The sequence below is a fragment of the Rhinatrema bivittatum genome, chromosome 2 (assembly GCF_901001135.1).
Source record: "Rhinatrema bivittatum chromosome 2, aRhiBiv1.1, whole genome shotgun sequence".
Taxonomy (NCBI): domain Eukaryota; kingdom Metazoa; phylum Chordata; class Amphibia; order Gymnophiona; family Rhinatrematidae; genus Rhinatrema; species Rhinatrema bivittatum.
The window spans coordinates 504,872,406-504,889,249 of NC_042616.1; the positions used below are offsets into that span (position 1 = coordinate 504,872,406).

At 45.1% G+C, this 16,844-nt stretch overlaps 1 protein-coding gene across 7 annotated transcripts in view; it reads left to right on the forward strand.

Moving 5' to 3' along the window:
* Positions 1-16,844, forward strand: part of PHACTR1 (phosphatase and actin regulator 1) — a 647,384-nt gene that overhangs the window by 522,596 nt on the left and 107,944 nt on the right. For all 7 annotated transcript variants that reach the window (XM_029590673.1, XM_029590669.1, XM_029590672.1 and 4 more), the window contains one exon: positions 15,201-15,368. In XM_029590673.1, coding sequence (XP_029446533.1) covers positions 15,201-15,368 — 168 coding nt within the window. The remainder of the gene's footprint in view (positions 1-15,200; positions 15,369-16,844) is intronic.

Sequence of the window (16,844 nt, forward strand, 5' to 3'; positions counted from 1 at the left end):
CATGTTATTCCTGCAGTTTTACATTATGTTGCATCATTCCAACATTTAAAAGGACTGTGTTTGTCTGACTTTCCTGGTGCAATTGAAACACATCCATTCATCATTATTCACAATTACAAATAGCCTTTATAAAGGGAACAGACGGAGGAGCAAGATGGTGGACATATTCTAGCGTGCTCTTGACATTTTCTTGTTAAACTTTTAACCTGCTATTAAGCTATGGTGAAAAGGAATGGTAAGCGCCGAGTGTCGCTTTCAGAACTTGCCACAACATTGACTCCCGGAGCCATGGATCATTTGGTATTCTGCAGGGAGGGGATACCAGGTGCCTCTGTGGGACTGCCATTGGATGCCATTGTGGGTGCAGGAGGGCCGCCAACTTCCCTGGTTTCTGAGATCTTGTTGAGCCTGGAGGAATGGAGGGTGCCCGAGATCCAGCAGGTTGATTGCAGAACAGAAAGAACCATGAACAGTTGCCTGAAGATGACATCATAGGCTCTGGGAACTCAACCTCAGCGTCGGCAGGAATGTTTTTTGCTGGCTCTAGTTTGCCGAGATTAAGTTTCTTTGTTGTATCAAACTTCAGCAGAGTCTGCTATTTTAGGATTGGATCAGGTGAGATTATTTTGTGTCCAAACCAGAAGTATTTACTTTGGAGATGCTTTGGCTAGCTATCGAAGGGCTGAAGAAAGTCCTTGTCAGGATAATTTGCTCAACTCTCGACTCAGATTGCATGTATAATAGCTAAGGTGAAGCATGAGACTGTGTTGTTGGATTGTACAAAAAGGGTGGAGACTGTACAGTCATTGATTGCTAAAGTTCAACAGAAAATATTTTGTTAATGAAAGATAATGTTTCTTCATAATACAATTTTTTGAAAACCATTTAAATTGTAAAAATCTTTGCCTAACTAATTTTTCTAAATCAGGTAAGATCTCTGCTGAGGAAATGTTTAAGAAATATCTTGTAGAAATCCTAAAAATTACTGCAGAAGCATTGCCATCAGTGACAAGGGATTTTATATGCCTTTTTTGCAAACAAAGCTTAAGTCTGGAAATGAGGAATTTCAGTTCACCAAATTCTTTGGATCTTACTGCCTTGCTAAAGAATTCCGGAGGAATGTTTATTACTCCGGCAACTTTAATTGTGAACTTTATACTTGAGCCGGATGGTGACTAGACATTGAAACATTTTTTTCCCCAAACTATAGGAAGATTTATTTCAAAGAGTGAAACTTTAGAATTTTCCCAGATGTGGCAATAGTTATGCAAAAAAAAGAGGAGGCAATTTTTATTGCTGTGCCCTAGGGTGATTCAAATTGGATCAACTTTCCTCCTGAAATCTCCATGGAAATGTGTAGCCAGATTAAAATATGGGTTTCTTTTATCCTTCTCAACTTTCCTTTTTTCTTAGTGATAGTTTCTTCAGGGTTAGGTGCAGGGCTGGTGCAAGGGGAATAGGTGCCCCAGGCACCTTCTGCCTTGTGCTGCCCTCCCCCCCCCCCCCTCACTCTCTCTCACACACACACAGGTCATGCCATCCCCGGTCGCACTGACACACCCCTACCCCCCGGTTGCAGCCCTGACTCCTACTTCTTGCGAGCGGCGGCAGCAAAGAGGAGTGAAGATTCAAATCCCCACTCCTCTCTGCCACTGCCGCCTGCGCCCCCTAATGGTCATCACCCTAGCTCGCCTCGTGCTTCCGCCAGCCCTGGTTAGTTGTTAATACCTAATCGGTGGATTCATGTTACCTAAGCAGTCATGGGATTTATCCCAGTGTGGAACTTTTTAATAGAGTTTTTTGTTTCCTTTGGAGTATTATGTCTGCCTGTATTTCTTATAGTTTTTTTTCCTCTATGCTCCTCCTGTATTTGATTCCTCCCTCAATAATGCTGGACTATAGTAATAGATGGTTTATTGTATGGGAGTAATGTATTATGAAAGGATTTTTCTTTCATTTATTACTTTTTTATACAAGATGTAATTTCTTGGTGTGTTTTAAAAGGCCGAAAAATTAAAAGTTAAACAAAAAATAAAAGGAACAGAAATATGGGTGTCGGCAGTCACTCTTTTGTCTCCAGATGTGTCAGGGCCTTTCTGAATGCTATAATTAGCCCATATGGCTTACTACATTACTACATGCAATATTCCTCTGCAGAGCAAAGAAAGAAAAAGGTGAGGGGGGGCTCTGCATTATAATTTAATTCTTTCTGTGAGTGATGGATGCGGTGGCCAGGTTTCCTGGGTCTTGACATGAGGCAGAAGCAGACACCCTCCGCCTCCCCGCCATGACAGCAGACGAGATTACATTTCTTTCTGTTCTTTTGCTTGTTATCCTGTGTTGATGTGATCAATGCTATTATGAGCTGTCATGCGCAAAAGAAAAGTTGTGCCTTTTAGAGATGTGCTATCATTTGAAACAATATAGGAAATGTCAACATTTGCTATTTTGTTGCCTTTTTCAAAACAAAATGAAAGACAAATTAACAAAATGGCTTTCGTTTTTTCTTTCACTTTGTTTTGTACCGCTGGCAACTAGTTATTGTATTTATTTATTTAGTTATAAATCAGATTTGGTTAGTCACCATACCCAAAAGCCCATGGCGGCTTAGAAACATAAGTACAACATCATCTACAATGAGATTATAAATAATATAATCCAAATTACCCTAATTTACAATATTCTAATTATACAAGTCTGTCATAAAAAGCAAACTTAATAAATAATAAAACAATATATAGCCAAAAATTAAAAAGAAAATATCTTCATACTAATAGCTGTATTTAGTAAATCCAGCTAAGGCCAACATTCTAATTAAACAAATTAAACACAGAAAACCATTTTAACAAAATCATAAAAGTAAAAGCAGTATTTAATAAGATTTAAAACAAATAAACTCCAGACTAATAGTTACACACACTAAATCCAGCCATATTGCTAATTAATAAGAGATTGCCTGGGTAAATAAAATACATTTTACCGATTTCTGAAAAATGCAGTATATTCATGGACCTCTCTTGTCAAATGATCTAGGGAGTTCCGTAATATCAGGGCTATAAAGGAGAAAGTCATATTTCTTGTTGACACCAAATTGCAGCAGAAGTGGGAGGGATTCACTGGAGAGTTCCATCTGTTGAGCACAGATGCCTCACAAGTGGACTCAGTCTATTAGATGTATCGGTGTTGGTTTGTATAGCATCTGAAAGACTAGGGAAACATTTTTAAATTTGTGCCTAAATTCTCTAGGCAGCCAACGTAATGAGCTCAATGCTGGGGAGATATTATCCTGCAGCCGCAGGCCCAGCAGTCAGAGGGCAGCGGTATTCTGACTTGATTATAGTTTTGCTAGGGTTTTCTTTGGGAGACCTATCAAAAGTGAATTACAGTAATCTAATTTATTGATAACAACTGATTGACTAAGCATAGCTAAATCCAGTTTCTCCAAAAATATAGTTTCTCTACAAAGATATTGTGGTTGGAAAAAACAAGCTTTAGCCACCATTGTTATGTATGGAATTATACATAACAATGGTGATGAACCATAATTCCTAAAATCTAAATGTTCAGTTCTTTAAAGAACCAGATTTCCCAAAATAGCAGTGTGCTGGATAGTAAGAATTGAAGGCTTCTGGACACACAGAACCTCTGCATTCAATTTTAACCTATTCTCCGAGGACAAGCAGGATGGTAGTCCTCACACATGGGTGACATAATCAGATGGAGCCCTGATGCGGAAAACTTATGTCAAAGTTTCTAGAACTTTGACTAGGCACACTAAGCATGACCAGCATGCTACCACGCATCCACGTGGGCTCCCTCTTCAGTCTCTTCTTTTCCTCGGAGCTGTAAGCCTTGCAGTGTGATTGAGTTCACTTTAACTGTTTTTAGCCTTGTGGAAAACTTTCTCTCTCCACATTTTTTCACAATTTTACCTTCTGTGCTCCATCGCTGGATCCCTCCCCATAGTGTCTGTAGTCAGGGTTTTTCGTGTTTCGGGTAACTTTCCTTTCGCGGTCAACTTTCCTTTCGCAGTGCCTCGGTACCTGCCAGCCATCGACACATGCCGCCATTGCTTTCAACTTTGCGGCCCTTTTGTTTTGTCCCTTCATGGCTACATCTGGTTTTCACCAATGCTCCCGGTACCCGAGGACCATGTCTATTACTGATCTTCATGAGGTATGTATCTTCTGCCTGGGGGCATCACATGACATGTGGGGTTGCTGCTTATGCGCCCAGATGACCCCCAAAGGGACGTCGGCTTTGACTTGACAAAATGGATTAGTTCTTTGGGTCGAGGAAGTACGAGCTATCAACATCGGCGGCATCGGCATCGATGAACCTTGAAGCTGCACTGATGGACACCACGGCAGGACCATTAGTTCCATCGGTGCAGTCGACAGATATGGGCACCAGAGACCGACTGTTGTCAATCTCCTCTGGGCTGAGGACGCCAGGTTCATAGTCTTTGACCTCGGCACCAGGGAAAGACCAGACTGAGCATCGAGGGAAGCCTAAGAAGCATTGGCACTGGTCCCCATCGATGCACGTTGCCGGGCACAGTGATGCACTGGCTTTTGCCGCAATGCCCCCAAACGACCCCCTTGGTGAGGAAAGCCTATCCTCGATCGGTACCAGGGGTCCTCGACAGTGTCCACCAGACCTGGTGCCAGTCACTGATCCGCCTTGCAAGTCCAAAGAAGATCTGGCCACCCCTCCTTCCTCCTAGTTGGTGTTGGCATCGGCAACATTTGAAGAGGAGCTGAAGCATTGAGTCCAATTCGTGGATTGGGCAGTGCAGGGCATTGGGCCTGTGACACTGAAGGCACTGGAACCAGTGCTGCCTGTCATCCTACCACTGCTGGAGAAGCTCAACGTGCTCATTGGTGCATTACCGAACCAGCTGGCATCGGTTCCTGGGATGGCACCAATGCCCAGTGGGGCACCGAAGCCTCCTCCTACCGATATGGTGGTTGTTGCAGGTTCCTTCGATGAGGAAGATCCACCGAGGTCAGCAGAGACATCGAGGCCTGTACACCCCCCCCCCCCCCAATCCAATTCTACTGGTGCCTGCACCTCTGGACGAAGGCAGAGCACCTAGGGCCTCATCCCCTGTAGCATACAATGAGGATGATGGTCCCTATGACCCTGGGACGATGATCAATGGAGTCCTCCTCCGAGAACTCTGATGGTCTCCCATCAGACCCTTCTCCTCCAGATGAGCGAAGGAAGCCCCTGCCTGGGGACTTGACCATCTCAGGGTTAGTGATGGTGATGGCAGAAGCCATCCCATTTCAACTTTTGACTGACGAGGATGCCAGGCACAAAATGCTTGAGATCCTCCAGTTCATGAAGCCTCCTAAGGAGATTGTGGCTGTCCCGGTGCACGAGATCCTTAAGAAGTTGCTGCTGAGGATATGGGAACACCCGCTCACACTGCCTCTCATTAATAAGAAGGTGGATGGGGTCTACCTTATCCTGAAGACTGTCGGATTCAATAAGCGACAGCTGCCTCTCCAGTCGGTGGTGGTCGAATCTGCCCTCAAGAGAGCCAAGCGCTCTCGGACTCACTGCACAGTGCCCCCGGGGAAGGAAGAAAGGTGACAAATGTTCTCGGGAGGAAGGTATTCCAGGACTTCAAGCTTATTGCCCACGTTGCTGCCTACCAGCTTTCCATGAGCCAGTACTTGCGGGACATCTGGAAGTAACTGCAGTAGGTGGCTGAGCAGCTGCCTTAACAGCAGCAAGACACTCTCATGTCGCTGGTGCACAAGTGTCTGGAGTATGGGAAACATGAGGTCCATGTGACCTACGATGTTTTCGAGATGGCATCGACAGTCTCTGCAGTGGGAATTGGCACCCGCAGAATGGCATGGCTGTGGGCCTCAGATTCCAACCAGAAATAAGGTACTGACTCGCTGATGTGCCATGTACTGGAGAGAATCAGAGTGAGGGATGCTGTGGCCCAACTCTGGGACCACCATGAAACCTTCTAACAACTTTCCTGCAGTACTCTGGACCTGTACTCCTCGTCCAGGAGGCCATTGAGTCCGGGGCCAAGGAAGCTTTTCTTTCACCAGAGAAAGTACTATCCTCTGCCTCCTTGTTCCCTTTAACTCCATCAGGGCTCCCATGGCCATCCCAGGCAGCAGAGAACTCCCAAGCCCCAGCCGGCTCCTCGGACAACTCCGGGGATGGGGTTTTTAACTGGGCCGCAGGGAGCATGAGCCAGTCAACTGTACCCGGGGTGATAGACCCTTCAGTCAGGGGCAGGCTGTGGATCTTTGAAAACCAGTGTAACCTGGGACCGGTGGGTTCTGACTATCATTCATCAAGGTACCAATTGAATCTATTGGATGTCCCACCAAATTGCCCTCCTTGCACATATTGGGAGCTCTCTTCCCTCTTAATGGCCAGAGCGGTTGAGCCTGTATCATCAGGAAAAAGAGGGCGTGGATTCTACTCCAGATACTTCCTGATGCCAAAGAGAACAGAAGGACTCTGCCCCATCCTAGACCTAAGGGCCTTGAACACATGTCTAAAAAAGTAAAAGTTCAAGATGATCCCCATTTTGCAAAAAGGGGACTAACGATGCTCCCTTGACCTAAAGGACGCATACACCCATATCAAGATCTTCCCCGGTCACAAGAAGTATCTCCGATTCGTGGTGGGAAATCAGCACTTCCTGTACCAGATCTTGCCATTCGGGCTCGCATCCACCAACACATCTTCAGAAAATGCCTGGCCTTTGTGGAGGTGTACCTCCACAGACTGGGAGTGTATGTTTTCCCGTACCTAGACGATTGGCTGGTCAAGAGCACATCTCAGGCAAGAGCGGTCAGGTCCATGCACTTGACCATTTGGGTGTTGGAATCACTAGGTTCATTCTCAATTACCCAAAGTCCCATTTCAGCCAGTCACCTCTATTGGAGTTCATAGGTGCCTTGCTAGACATGGCTCAGGTCAAAGCCTTTCTGCCTCACCAGAGGGCTGTTGCCCTGGCACCCATGGCAGCAGAGGTTCAACAGAGCCAGGAGGTGTCAGCCTTGCCCATGTTGAGGCTGTTGAGCCATATGGCCGCAACCATCCATGTCACTCCCTTGGCACATTTACACATGCACAGAGCCCAGTGGACCCTGAGGTCACAGTGGCACCAGGCCACTCAGAGCCTCCAGGATTGTATCCGAGTCACCCCGTCTCTCAGGGACTCATTGTCCTGGTGGCAGGTACTTTCCAATCTGGAACAGGGGATTTCCTTTCAGAGTCTCCCTACATAAATTGTGCTAACCACGGAGGCATCTACCCGAGGGTGGGAAGCTCATGCTCGGCACTCAGGGTCTGTGGTCCGCTCAGGAACGATCTTGTTGTATCAACTTCCTGGAGCTCAGGGCGATCAGGTACGTACTATGGACTTTCAGAGATCAGTTGTCCAACAAAGTTGTCCTGATCCAGACCAACAACCAGGTAGCCATGTGATATGTCAACAAGCAGGCGGCTCGGGACCATACCTCCTGTGTCAGGAAGTGGTCCAGAACTGCTCATGAACACTGTCTTAAGGGATGGTGCTCAGGGCCATGAACCTGGCCAGGACAGATAATATGATAGCGGACAGGCTTAGTCAAGCGTTCAAACCCCACAAGTGGGCCCTGGACCAGAGAGTAGCGAATCAGATATTCTGCCTCTAGGGGAGCCCAGATGTAGATCTCTTCGCATCCCCCGGGCAACAGGAAGGTGCCTCAGTTCTGCTTCCTATACAGGTCAGATAGCAAACCAGTGTCAGACGCCCTTCTCTGTCATTGGACAAGGGTCTTTTGTATTTGTATCCTCCAATTCCCATAGTGGCGAAAAGTCTCTTGAAGCTTTGTGAGGACAGAGGGACTATGATCCTCATAGCCTCTCATTGGCCGAGACAGCTCTGTTTCCACTCCTGCAGGATTTGTCCTTCCAGAAACCGATCAGTCTGGGGATGACCCCAGATCTCATCACACAAGATCAGGGCAGGCTGCAGCATCCCAACCTCCAGGCCCTGTCGCTCACAGCCTGGATTTTGAGAGGTTAATTCTACAGCTGCTTGATCTTTCAGAAGTTGTGTCTCAGCTCCTGGTGGCTTCTAGAAAGCCTTCCACTAGAAAGTCCTATGGACCTAAGTGGAGGAGGTTTTTCTGTGTGGTGTGAGCAGAAGGCCCTAGATCCATTCTTCTGCCTCAAACAAAAACTGCTTGATTACCTTCTATACCTATTGGAGGCTGGCTTGAAAACCAACTCCATTAGAGTTCATCTGAGTGCAGTTGGCGCATACCATCATGGAAAGTGGCTCCCAAAGAAATAGTCTCCTGTCTCATAATTAGAAACCCCTTTCGTCTCTCCTGGGTAACTTTAGAGATATCAGGAAACATACGAATCTTAAAGCCATGAAATAGGGAATTTAAATGTCGAAAATATCAGTTGTTAAATGATTCTCAACAGTACTAGAAGGCAAAAAATACACCTTATTAATCGGTGGAAGCTCTGATTCAGGCAAAAGAAGTACCTCTTGAAAGTAATTACTGGAAGTTTACCATTACCCGAGGAAAATTAATTAGCCTTAAGTTCAGATGACAATTCCAATTTTCTAACATCTCCAGCCTCCGTGATAAGGCTGCTCTATCCTTAATCATTGCCACATTGAAACTTTTAATTTGTTGAATTTCAGATTCAACTTTAACAACAGAAGCCTTCAAAATTGAAAGAGAATTCTCCTGAGCTTGAATTTTGGAGCTCAATGAAGCAGTTAATAAATCCATCTTATTATTGCATGCTCTCACTGCTACAGAAAGCCCAGCAGTTAACTCCCATTGGGCCTCCAATGTTATGACCGCGGGCTTAACAGGGGACTCAGGTTGCTCACCCAATGTTGAGGGGGTGCTTTCAGAAGGCGATGGAATAACCAAACTGTCGGGAGTTGCAGAATCCTCCCTCATTGATTCTCTTCTGCTTCCTGGTTGTGCCGAAACCAGCAGTAATTCCTCCTGCAGTCCCACGCCGCTGACCTCATCAGTCAGCAACTCCTGTAGGGCGTCTGGGAATGGCTCTCCTCTGACTGCCGGCGATCGTATGTCAGGGGGGGGCTAAGGGAAACCTCCACCCCTGGCAAAGTTGACTCTCCTCTAGGCGAAATCGCAGCGGGGAAACCACCCCGGAGTTCGCAGCTCCGAGAGTCAGAAAGTTGGTGATTAGAACCTGCTCGGTGAGTTGAGTGGAGATAGAGGGGAAAACCCTCATTTTCCCCTTACGTTTTGGAGGCATCAGTTAGCTCAAACAGCTTACTTTTCTGAGGAAATAGGAGCGGCTCTGTTTTGTGACTCTAATCAGGATGTCATCTTGCCTCCGACTTATCCATCTTATATTAAATTTTATCATGACAGGGTGGTCTTGCGTACGCACCCTAAGTTCCTGCCTAAGATAGTGATGGATTTCCATCTTAACCAGTCAATCATCCTGCCAGTATTCTTTCCCGGGCCCCATTCGCACCAAGGTGAACGAGCACTGCAAGTTTGGACTGCAAGTGAGCCTTAGCCTTCTATTTGGAGCGGACAGAAGCCCACAGACATTCCACCCATTTTTATGTTTCTTTTGATAAAAATAGGTTGGGCATTGCCAAACAAACAATATCCAATTGGCTAGCAAATTGCATCTTTTTCTGTTTTGCCCAGGCAGGACTGCATCCTGGGGGCCATGTCAAGTTTCATTCTGTCAGAGCCATGGCAGCGTCAGTGGCCCATTTGCGAGCAGTTCCTGTGGAGGAGATCTGCAAGGTTGCGATGTGTAGTTCTCTCCACACATTCACATCCCATTACTGTCTAGATAAGGATGGTAGGGATGTGCATTCGTTTTCAACAAATGCACAATCCGCAGCTAATAGGTCCCTTTTCGTTTGATGCGTGGGTCCGCGAAATGCATGGCAAACCCCCACAAATGCAACATATCATTAGTTTCATTCTTTTGGTTCGCGGTGTTTTAGTGGCCTTTTGAAATAGAAGGCCATGTGGGAGTATCCACCAGGGGCGGATTGGCCTATTGGGGGATTGAGCTTCCCCCAGTGGGCCGGACTAGCTGATCACGTGGCCTCCTCTGCTCCTGCTCACATTTGAGGGCGCCGGGCAGAAGAAATGAAGACAGGCGCAGCCAGCTGCCACCGGCCTCTGGCGGGGCCAAAGAAAAGAAGATCGGCGCAGCCAGCCGCCACCGGAGAAATGAAGACCGGCGCAACCAGCTGCCGCCGGAGAGCAGACTGGCGGGGCCGAAGAAATGAAGACCGGCGCAGTCAGCCGCCGCCAGAGAGCAGGCCGGCGGGGCCGAAGAAAAGTAAATTGGCGCAACCAGCCGCCACCGGAGAGCAGACTGGCGGGGCCGAAGAAAAGAAGATCGGCGCAGCCAGCCACCGCCTGAGACCAGGCCGGTGGGGCCAAAGAAATGAAGACTGGCACAGCCAGCTGCCGCCGAAGAAAAGATTAGCGCCACCAGCCGCCGCCAGAGAGCAGGCCGGCAGGGCCGAAGAAAAGAAGATCGGCGCTGCTAGCCGCTGCTGGAGACGAGCTGTTCAGCTGGGGACTTTTGTGTGTATATGTATTTGAGATCGGAAGGGTGCTTCTGTGTATGTGTATGTGAGAAAGGAATGGTGCATCTGTGTGTGTGTGTATGTGGTGTGTGTATGAGAAAGGAATGGTGCTTCTGTGTATGTGTGTATGTGGTGTGTGTGTGTGAGAAAGGAATGGTGCTTATGTGTGTGAGACAGGGAAGGTGCTTCATGTATGTGAGATAGGGAGGGTGCTTTTGTATGAGTGTGGTGTAAGTCAGGGAGGGTGCTTGTGTGTGTCAATGTGTGTGTGTGAGAGAGATGGAGCATGTTTTTGGCTGGCTTGTGGCTGTGAGACAGGGCATGTGTGTGATTGAGCCTATTTGTAAGTGAGATAGAACATGTGTGTGATTGAGAGCTTGTGTGTAAGTAAGAGAGAGCGAGAGCATTGTGTGATTGAGAGAGACTGGCCAGAGAGGTGATGTGTGTATGTGTGAGAGAGACTGATCAGGGAGATGACTGATGTGTGTGTGTGTGTGTGAGAGAGAGAGAGAGAGAGACTGACTGGTTGGGGAGATGATTGGTGTGTGAGAGACAGAAACTGGTCCTGAGGGTGTGACTGATGTGTGTGTGTTAGAGACAGAAGAGACTGGTTGTGGTCCCTAAGGAAGAGGACTGTGAGGACAGCTACTGCTGCTTCTGGTGTGGCCTGCAAGGGAAAGGAGTAGGAGAACTGTTGGAGAAGGTAAGTAAAGGTGGCTTTTTAAGTTCATTTTTCTTGATTGACTACCATTTTAATTATTGGGTAGTATGTGATGTGTCTGCTGTTTGAAATATTTTATTGGTGTTTGGTAAAGCTTTCAAAATTTGCATGAGTCTTTAATTATTGGATATTCTATTCATCAGCTGTTTTGAAATTATTTTATTAGTATGATTTTACTATTATGATTAATGATTTATATATCTTGATTTTATTGATTGTTTCATGAGGAATGGTGAAATTTTTGGTTTTCCATTGTTGCACTGTATAGAGTCTAGCGTGATGTGTTTTACAGTTCCGTTTTTATCTGCACATTTCTATTTATACTTTATGTGGCTTTATTCTGTATTTGGTGAGGGTTGTGTTCTGCATGCAAAGACTGAGATGAAGCATTCTTTTAGCATGTGGTTTCTCTGTAGGGATCTGTAGTAGCTTGGCCTGTTCTGTTTTCCTGATAGGAGGTGTATTGATATTTTAGATTCTGGTGTAATATTTGTGGTATTCTTTTTCATAGGTAGGGTTGTTATTCTTTGAGTGTTGGCAGAAAGTACTGTGTTGATATGGGAGGACCATGCCGAAACATATCACAATAGGTATGAGGCCATATGAATTCCAAGATGCAAAGTTTTCTTGTTGGCATCACAACAGTGCATGAAATTATCACAATAATGTATATATTAATTTTACCTCAGAATGTCACTTTTCATGTAAAATATGTGTTAAATGCATAATTTAAAATTGTGTATGGGGAGGTGGAGGTAGGGCGCCAGGCTGTAAGGTTTACCTAGGGTGCCTAATACCCTTGCACCGGCCCTGTGCACAGCAGCAATACTCCACCCCACCCAGGCATAGTTCATCGTGTTTCAGGTCCTAGCACATGTGTTAGACTCCTTGGTGTGTGTTTCAAGTCGGGTTGGGTGGACAGTACACCCCGGTTGACAGTCGCACCGCATGCTGAGCCTTGTCTTACCTCCTTGTCTTGCCCCTTTCAAAACCACAGCGACCTGACTACCTCAGCTCTGCCAGCTTGTCTAGCCCCTATCAAAACCACAGGAACCAGACTACCTCCACTCTGCCATCCTGTCTTGCACCTATCAGTTTTCTGCCACTCTGCCTTGCTGCCATACACCAGACGATTCTACTCCTTGTGGTGTTCTTGCCACTATCATGGTTCCTCAGTGTGTTGGTGCTAGTCTTTCTGCTGCTTTGTCCCTTTATTGGCACCTTGTGATTTTTTCTTTCACCCATTCTGCTTGCTATGTTCCCCCTTCATTGTGCTGTAGGATGTTGATGCCACTTGTCTTGCCACTTTGCCTGTTGTGCTACCTTCGAGGGTTCATGCATCTGTTATCCGTGCTCTCTTTTGAAGCTGTGGTGTGTTTTTGACACTCTCGCTGCTGCTTTGCACCTATGTTAAAGCACTCTTGCCACTCCTGGTGCCCCTTTACAGTGCCATAGGCCATTCATGCCACTTTGGTGCCACTTTGCCACAGTCTAAGTACCTTGGAGCTCTTTTCTCGTTCTGATGATTGCTCCCCAGAAGTTTCATCAGAATTGATAAGAAAACCACAATTCTGCAGCCAAAAATAGCTGCAAATACTTCCCCATTAACTTTAATGGCAAAACGAAAACAAATGAAACTTATGAACGAATTGGTTTTTCCCCCTATGAAACTAATAAAACGATTTTGGGTCCCAGCGAAACGAAAAACGAAACAAATTTTTTCCTTCTGCACATCCCTAAAGGATGGTCGATGCAACAGTAGGTTCAGCCAGTCTGTCCTTCGGTCCCTGTTTGAGATGTAGAACCCAATTTTCCCAACCTAGGGCCCTTGTTTGGGTTCAAGCTCTATCTCCCACTGTTACCAACAGCACCGGTGTTGTTCCCATTGGCACCTGTTAGGTGTCTGTTAGTCCCCCTTTTTGTGTGGGGGAGCAGCCTAAGGATTCACCCATGTGTGAGGACTGCCATCCTGTTTGTCCTGGGAGAAAGCAGAGTTGCTTACCTGTAACAGGTATTTTCCGAGGACAGCAGGATATTAGTGTTCACGAAATCCACCCACCACCCCATAGAGTAGTTTTCTCCTATTTTTTTATTTTAATCATAATTCTATGTTATGAGACTGAAGAGGGACCCCACATGGACACGTGGTTTATCTAGGGCATGCTGGGCATGCTCTGTGTATGCCTAGTCAAAGTTCTAGAAACTTTGACATAAGTTTTCCGCATCTAATGATGTCACCCATGTGTGAGGACTAACATCCTACTGTCTTCGGAGAACACCTGTTACAGGTAAGCAACTCTGCTTTCTCTGTCATCCAGGAGGTAATCTTTGATAAAAGACTATTAGGCTGGCCTGTTTTCTTCTCCCTATAGGGCCCCAGTTCTAGATACAGTTGTATGTCATCAGCATACATCTGCCACTAGACCCCCTTCAGAGTAAATAAGATCTGCAACAAGTCTAATGCAAAGATGAAATAAAGTAGGAAACAATATAGCTCCTTGTTTATTCTGTATGGCGAATCCCTAGGAGAAGACAGTTCCCCTAAAAATGATACCTGCTGCAAGCAGCCAGAGAGAAAACACTTCAACCAGTTCAAAACAGTACTTCTAATACTATACAACCACAGATGATGGAGCAAAATACTGTGGTCAGTGGTCTGGCTGCACCAAGATCTAATAATATGACCGCTGAACCTTTACCCATATCCAAGTAACCTAACAAATCATTAAAGAGAGAGAGAGCGCACCATTTTTAAAATGCCACCAGAAGCCTCGGGCTTTCTCTCATCCCACACGGATTCGCGCAGATCCCCAGACTCTTCTTAACACATATCTGAAAATAGGAAACACACACCCCCCCCACACACACACACACCCAATCACCCCGCCCCTTCTCATAATAGTTCCAGCCTTATAACATACAATAAAAATGACACTGGTTAATTTCCTGTGCCTCACTTTACCTCCATGGTAATTCTGTAATCTCTCTTTTATATGGTAATTCTGTAATCTCTCTTTATATCCATGGTATATGGTAATTCTGTAATCTCTCTTTATATTCTTTATATTATATTTATGTATATTCTTTATATTATATTTATATTCTTTATATTATATGAAAATTATGTAATCTCTCTTTATATTCTCCATGGTAATTCTGTAATCTCTCTTTTATATGGTAATTCTGTAATCTCTCTTTATATCCATGGTATATGGTAATTCTGTAATCTCTCTTTATATTCTTTATATTATATTTATGTATATTCTTTATATTATATTTATATTCTTTATATTATATGAAAATTATGTAATCTCTCTTTATATTCTCCATGGTAATTCTGTGATCTCTCTTTTCGCGTTTTTATATATAGTTTAGTTTACCCGTCTCCTTATCTAGCCAGCCCATAACCTGCAAGCACCCACCATTTTGCAGTTAACCATGTTCATGCATATTGTTTTACCCTTATTTCCTCCCCTGTCCCTCCCCCCTGTAGCCACAACTGACTGTTTTTAATTCTTATGTAAAAGCAAACTTTTGCTACCATTATGTTTTAATGTCAACCGATGTGATGTATCTAACGAATGTTGATATAGAAAAAAAACTTTAAATAAATAAATAAATAAATATGGGACTTTTGGGTCTTGATCACTCTTGTTGGCCATGATCAAAACACCGTATTTGTTCTGACCCTTTAGAGACATTTACTGATTTTGTTTCCTTAGGGTCTACGCGCAGGATCCCACCAAAACTTATCTTGAACATTAAATGCAATGATAATGATCTTCTCATGGGGCACAAAACCAGTAAATTTTCTATGCATTTCACACAATGTTGCCGGTTTTGTCTTCTCTTTCCTGCATTGATCTTACTTGTTTCTCCTGCCAGATGGGGAGCTGTCCATACCAAATGAAGAGGGGGCGCTGGAGAATGGTCAGGCTCACGGCTCTTGTCAGACTTCACTCCCTGCTATATCAGAATTGGATCCCGCTTCAACGTCAGGGGATTCCTGTACGTACGAGATGCTTCCAAACACAGACCTCATGGATGGCACAGGTACTGTTTGCTTTGCCTCCATTAGGAACACCAAGCTTACGCAACAGGAGCTATTTGTGGGATTCCAAACGCTAGCTTCCTTACTCAGGAGGTAATTTTAGAAAGGATTTCCGCGCATAAATGCACTTTGTCAGTGCGTAAATGAGCTTTTGAAAGTTGCTATTTATACACATATAACTTCTTTGAAAATTCACTCTATAGGACTGAATTTTCAGAAGATTTTGCAAGCATAAATGTTTTTTTGAAAATTGCTATGGTATATACTACTTTTATGCACGTAAATCCTTTGGAAATTCAGCCCATGGTGTTACGCTTTCAGCTTTGCTGCTCCTGACATCCCAAGGCTTTCGATCGACCCTCGGTTTTCTTACAATTAGCAAAACTCACCACACTCCTCTCCCAGATACTCCTCAAAATATCACTGAAATTCATTCTTAGAGGATAATCCGCTTTCAAAGTTATTTTAGTTTAACAATAGGATTGGGAAAATTAAATGCCTTTTCCAGTAGATATAGTGGATTTTAAAAAATGTAAAGGATCAAATTTAAGGACTGAGCAAATTCCCTCAGTTCACAGTTTTGCTCTGCAGTAGGTTCATGCCTGAGGCAACACTTGGGCTATTTCACGCTTGCATAGATTGTTAAAGGATTGTGCTGCTTTATATACAAATTCTATACCATAGTCATTTTAAGGAGGATCTATGTTAAGTAGCAGAATAATTATAAAAACAGGGTTCTGGGCCAGCCCTTTGATTTGGTGACTGCACAATGCACAGTCATGTGGGAGACCGTGATTGGACTCCTGGCTACTGTAGAGGGCAGCCGTCTCAGCCCGCGGGAAGGAGGGCATCCCAGCCGTCGCTCCAGAGCAATACCTGCTGATTAAATTCAAAAGTGTATTGTGCAGGTCCGTGGAACTGGAATCTTCCTCTGCCAATTTGCAGAGCTTTCTTTTTTTCCCTCCATATCCGTCTTACAGGCCGATACAGTAAAAAAGCGGGAGAGCGGGCGAGCGCCCGCTCTCCCAGCACGCGCACAGGCCACTCTCCTGTTTTTTGACAGGAGCAGCGGCTGTCAGTGGGTTTGACAGCCGACGCTCAATTTTGCCGGCGTCAGTTCTCGAGCCCGCTGACAGCCACGGGTTCGGAAACCGGATGCCGGCAAAATTGAGCATCCAGTTTTCGACCCGCGAACCCATTTTAAATTTTTATTTTTTATTTTTTTTTACTTTTTTCAACTTTCGGGACCTCCGACTTAATATCACCATGATATTAAGTCAGAGGGTGCACAGAAAAGCAGTTTTTACTGCTTTTCTGTGCACTTCCCCGGCGCTGGCAGAAATTAACGCCTACCTTTGGGTAGGCGCTAATTTCTTAAAGTAAAATGTGCGACTTGGCTGCACATTTTACTTACTGAATCGCACGGGAATACCTAATAGGGCTATCAACATGCATTTGCATGTTGTGGACGCTATTAA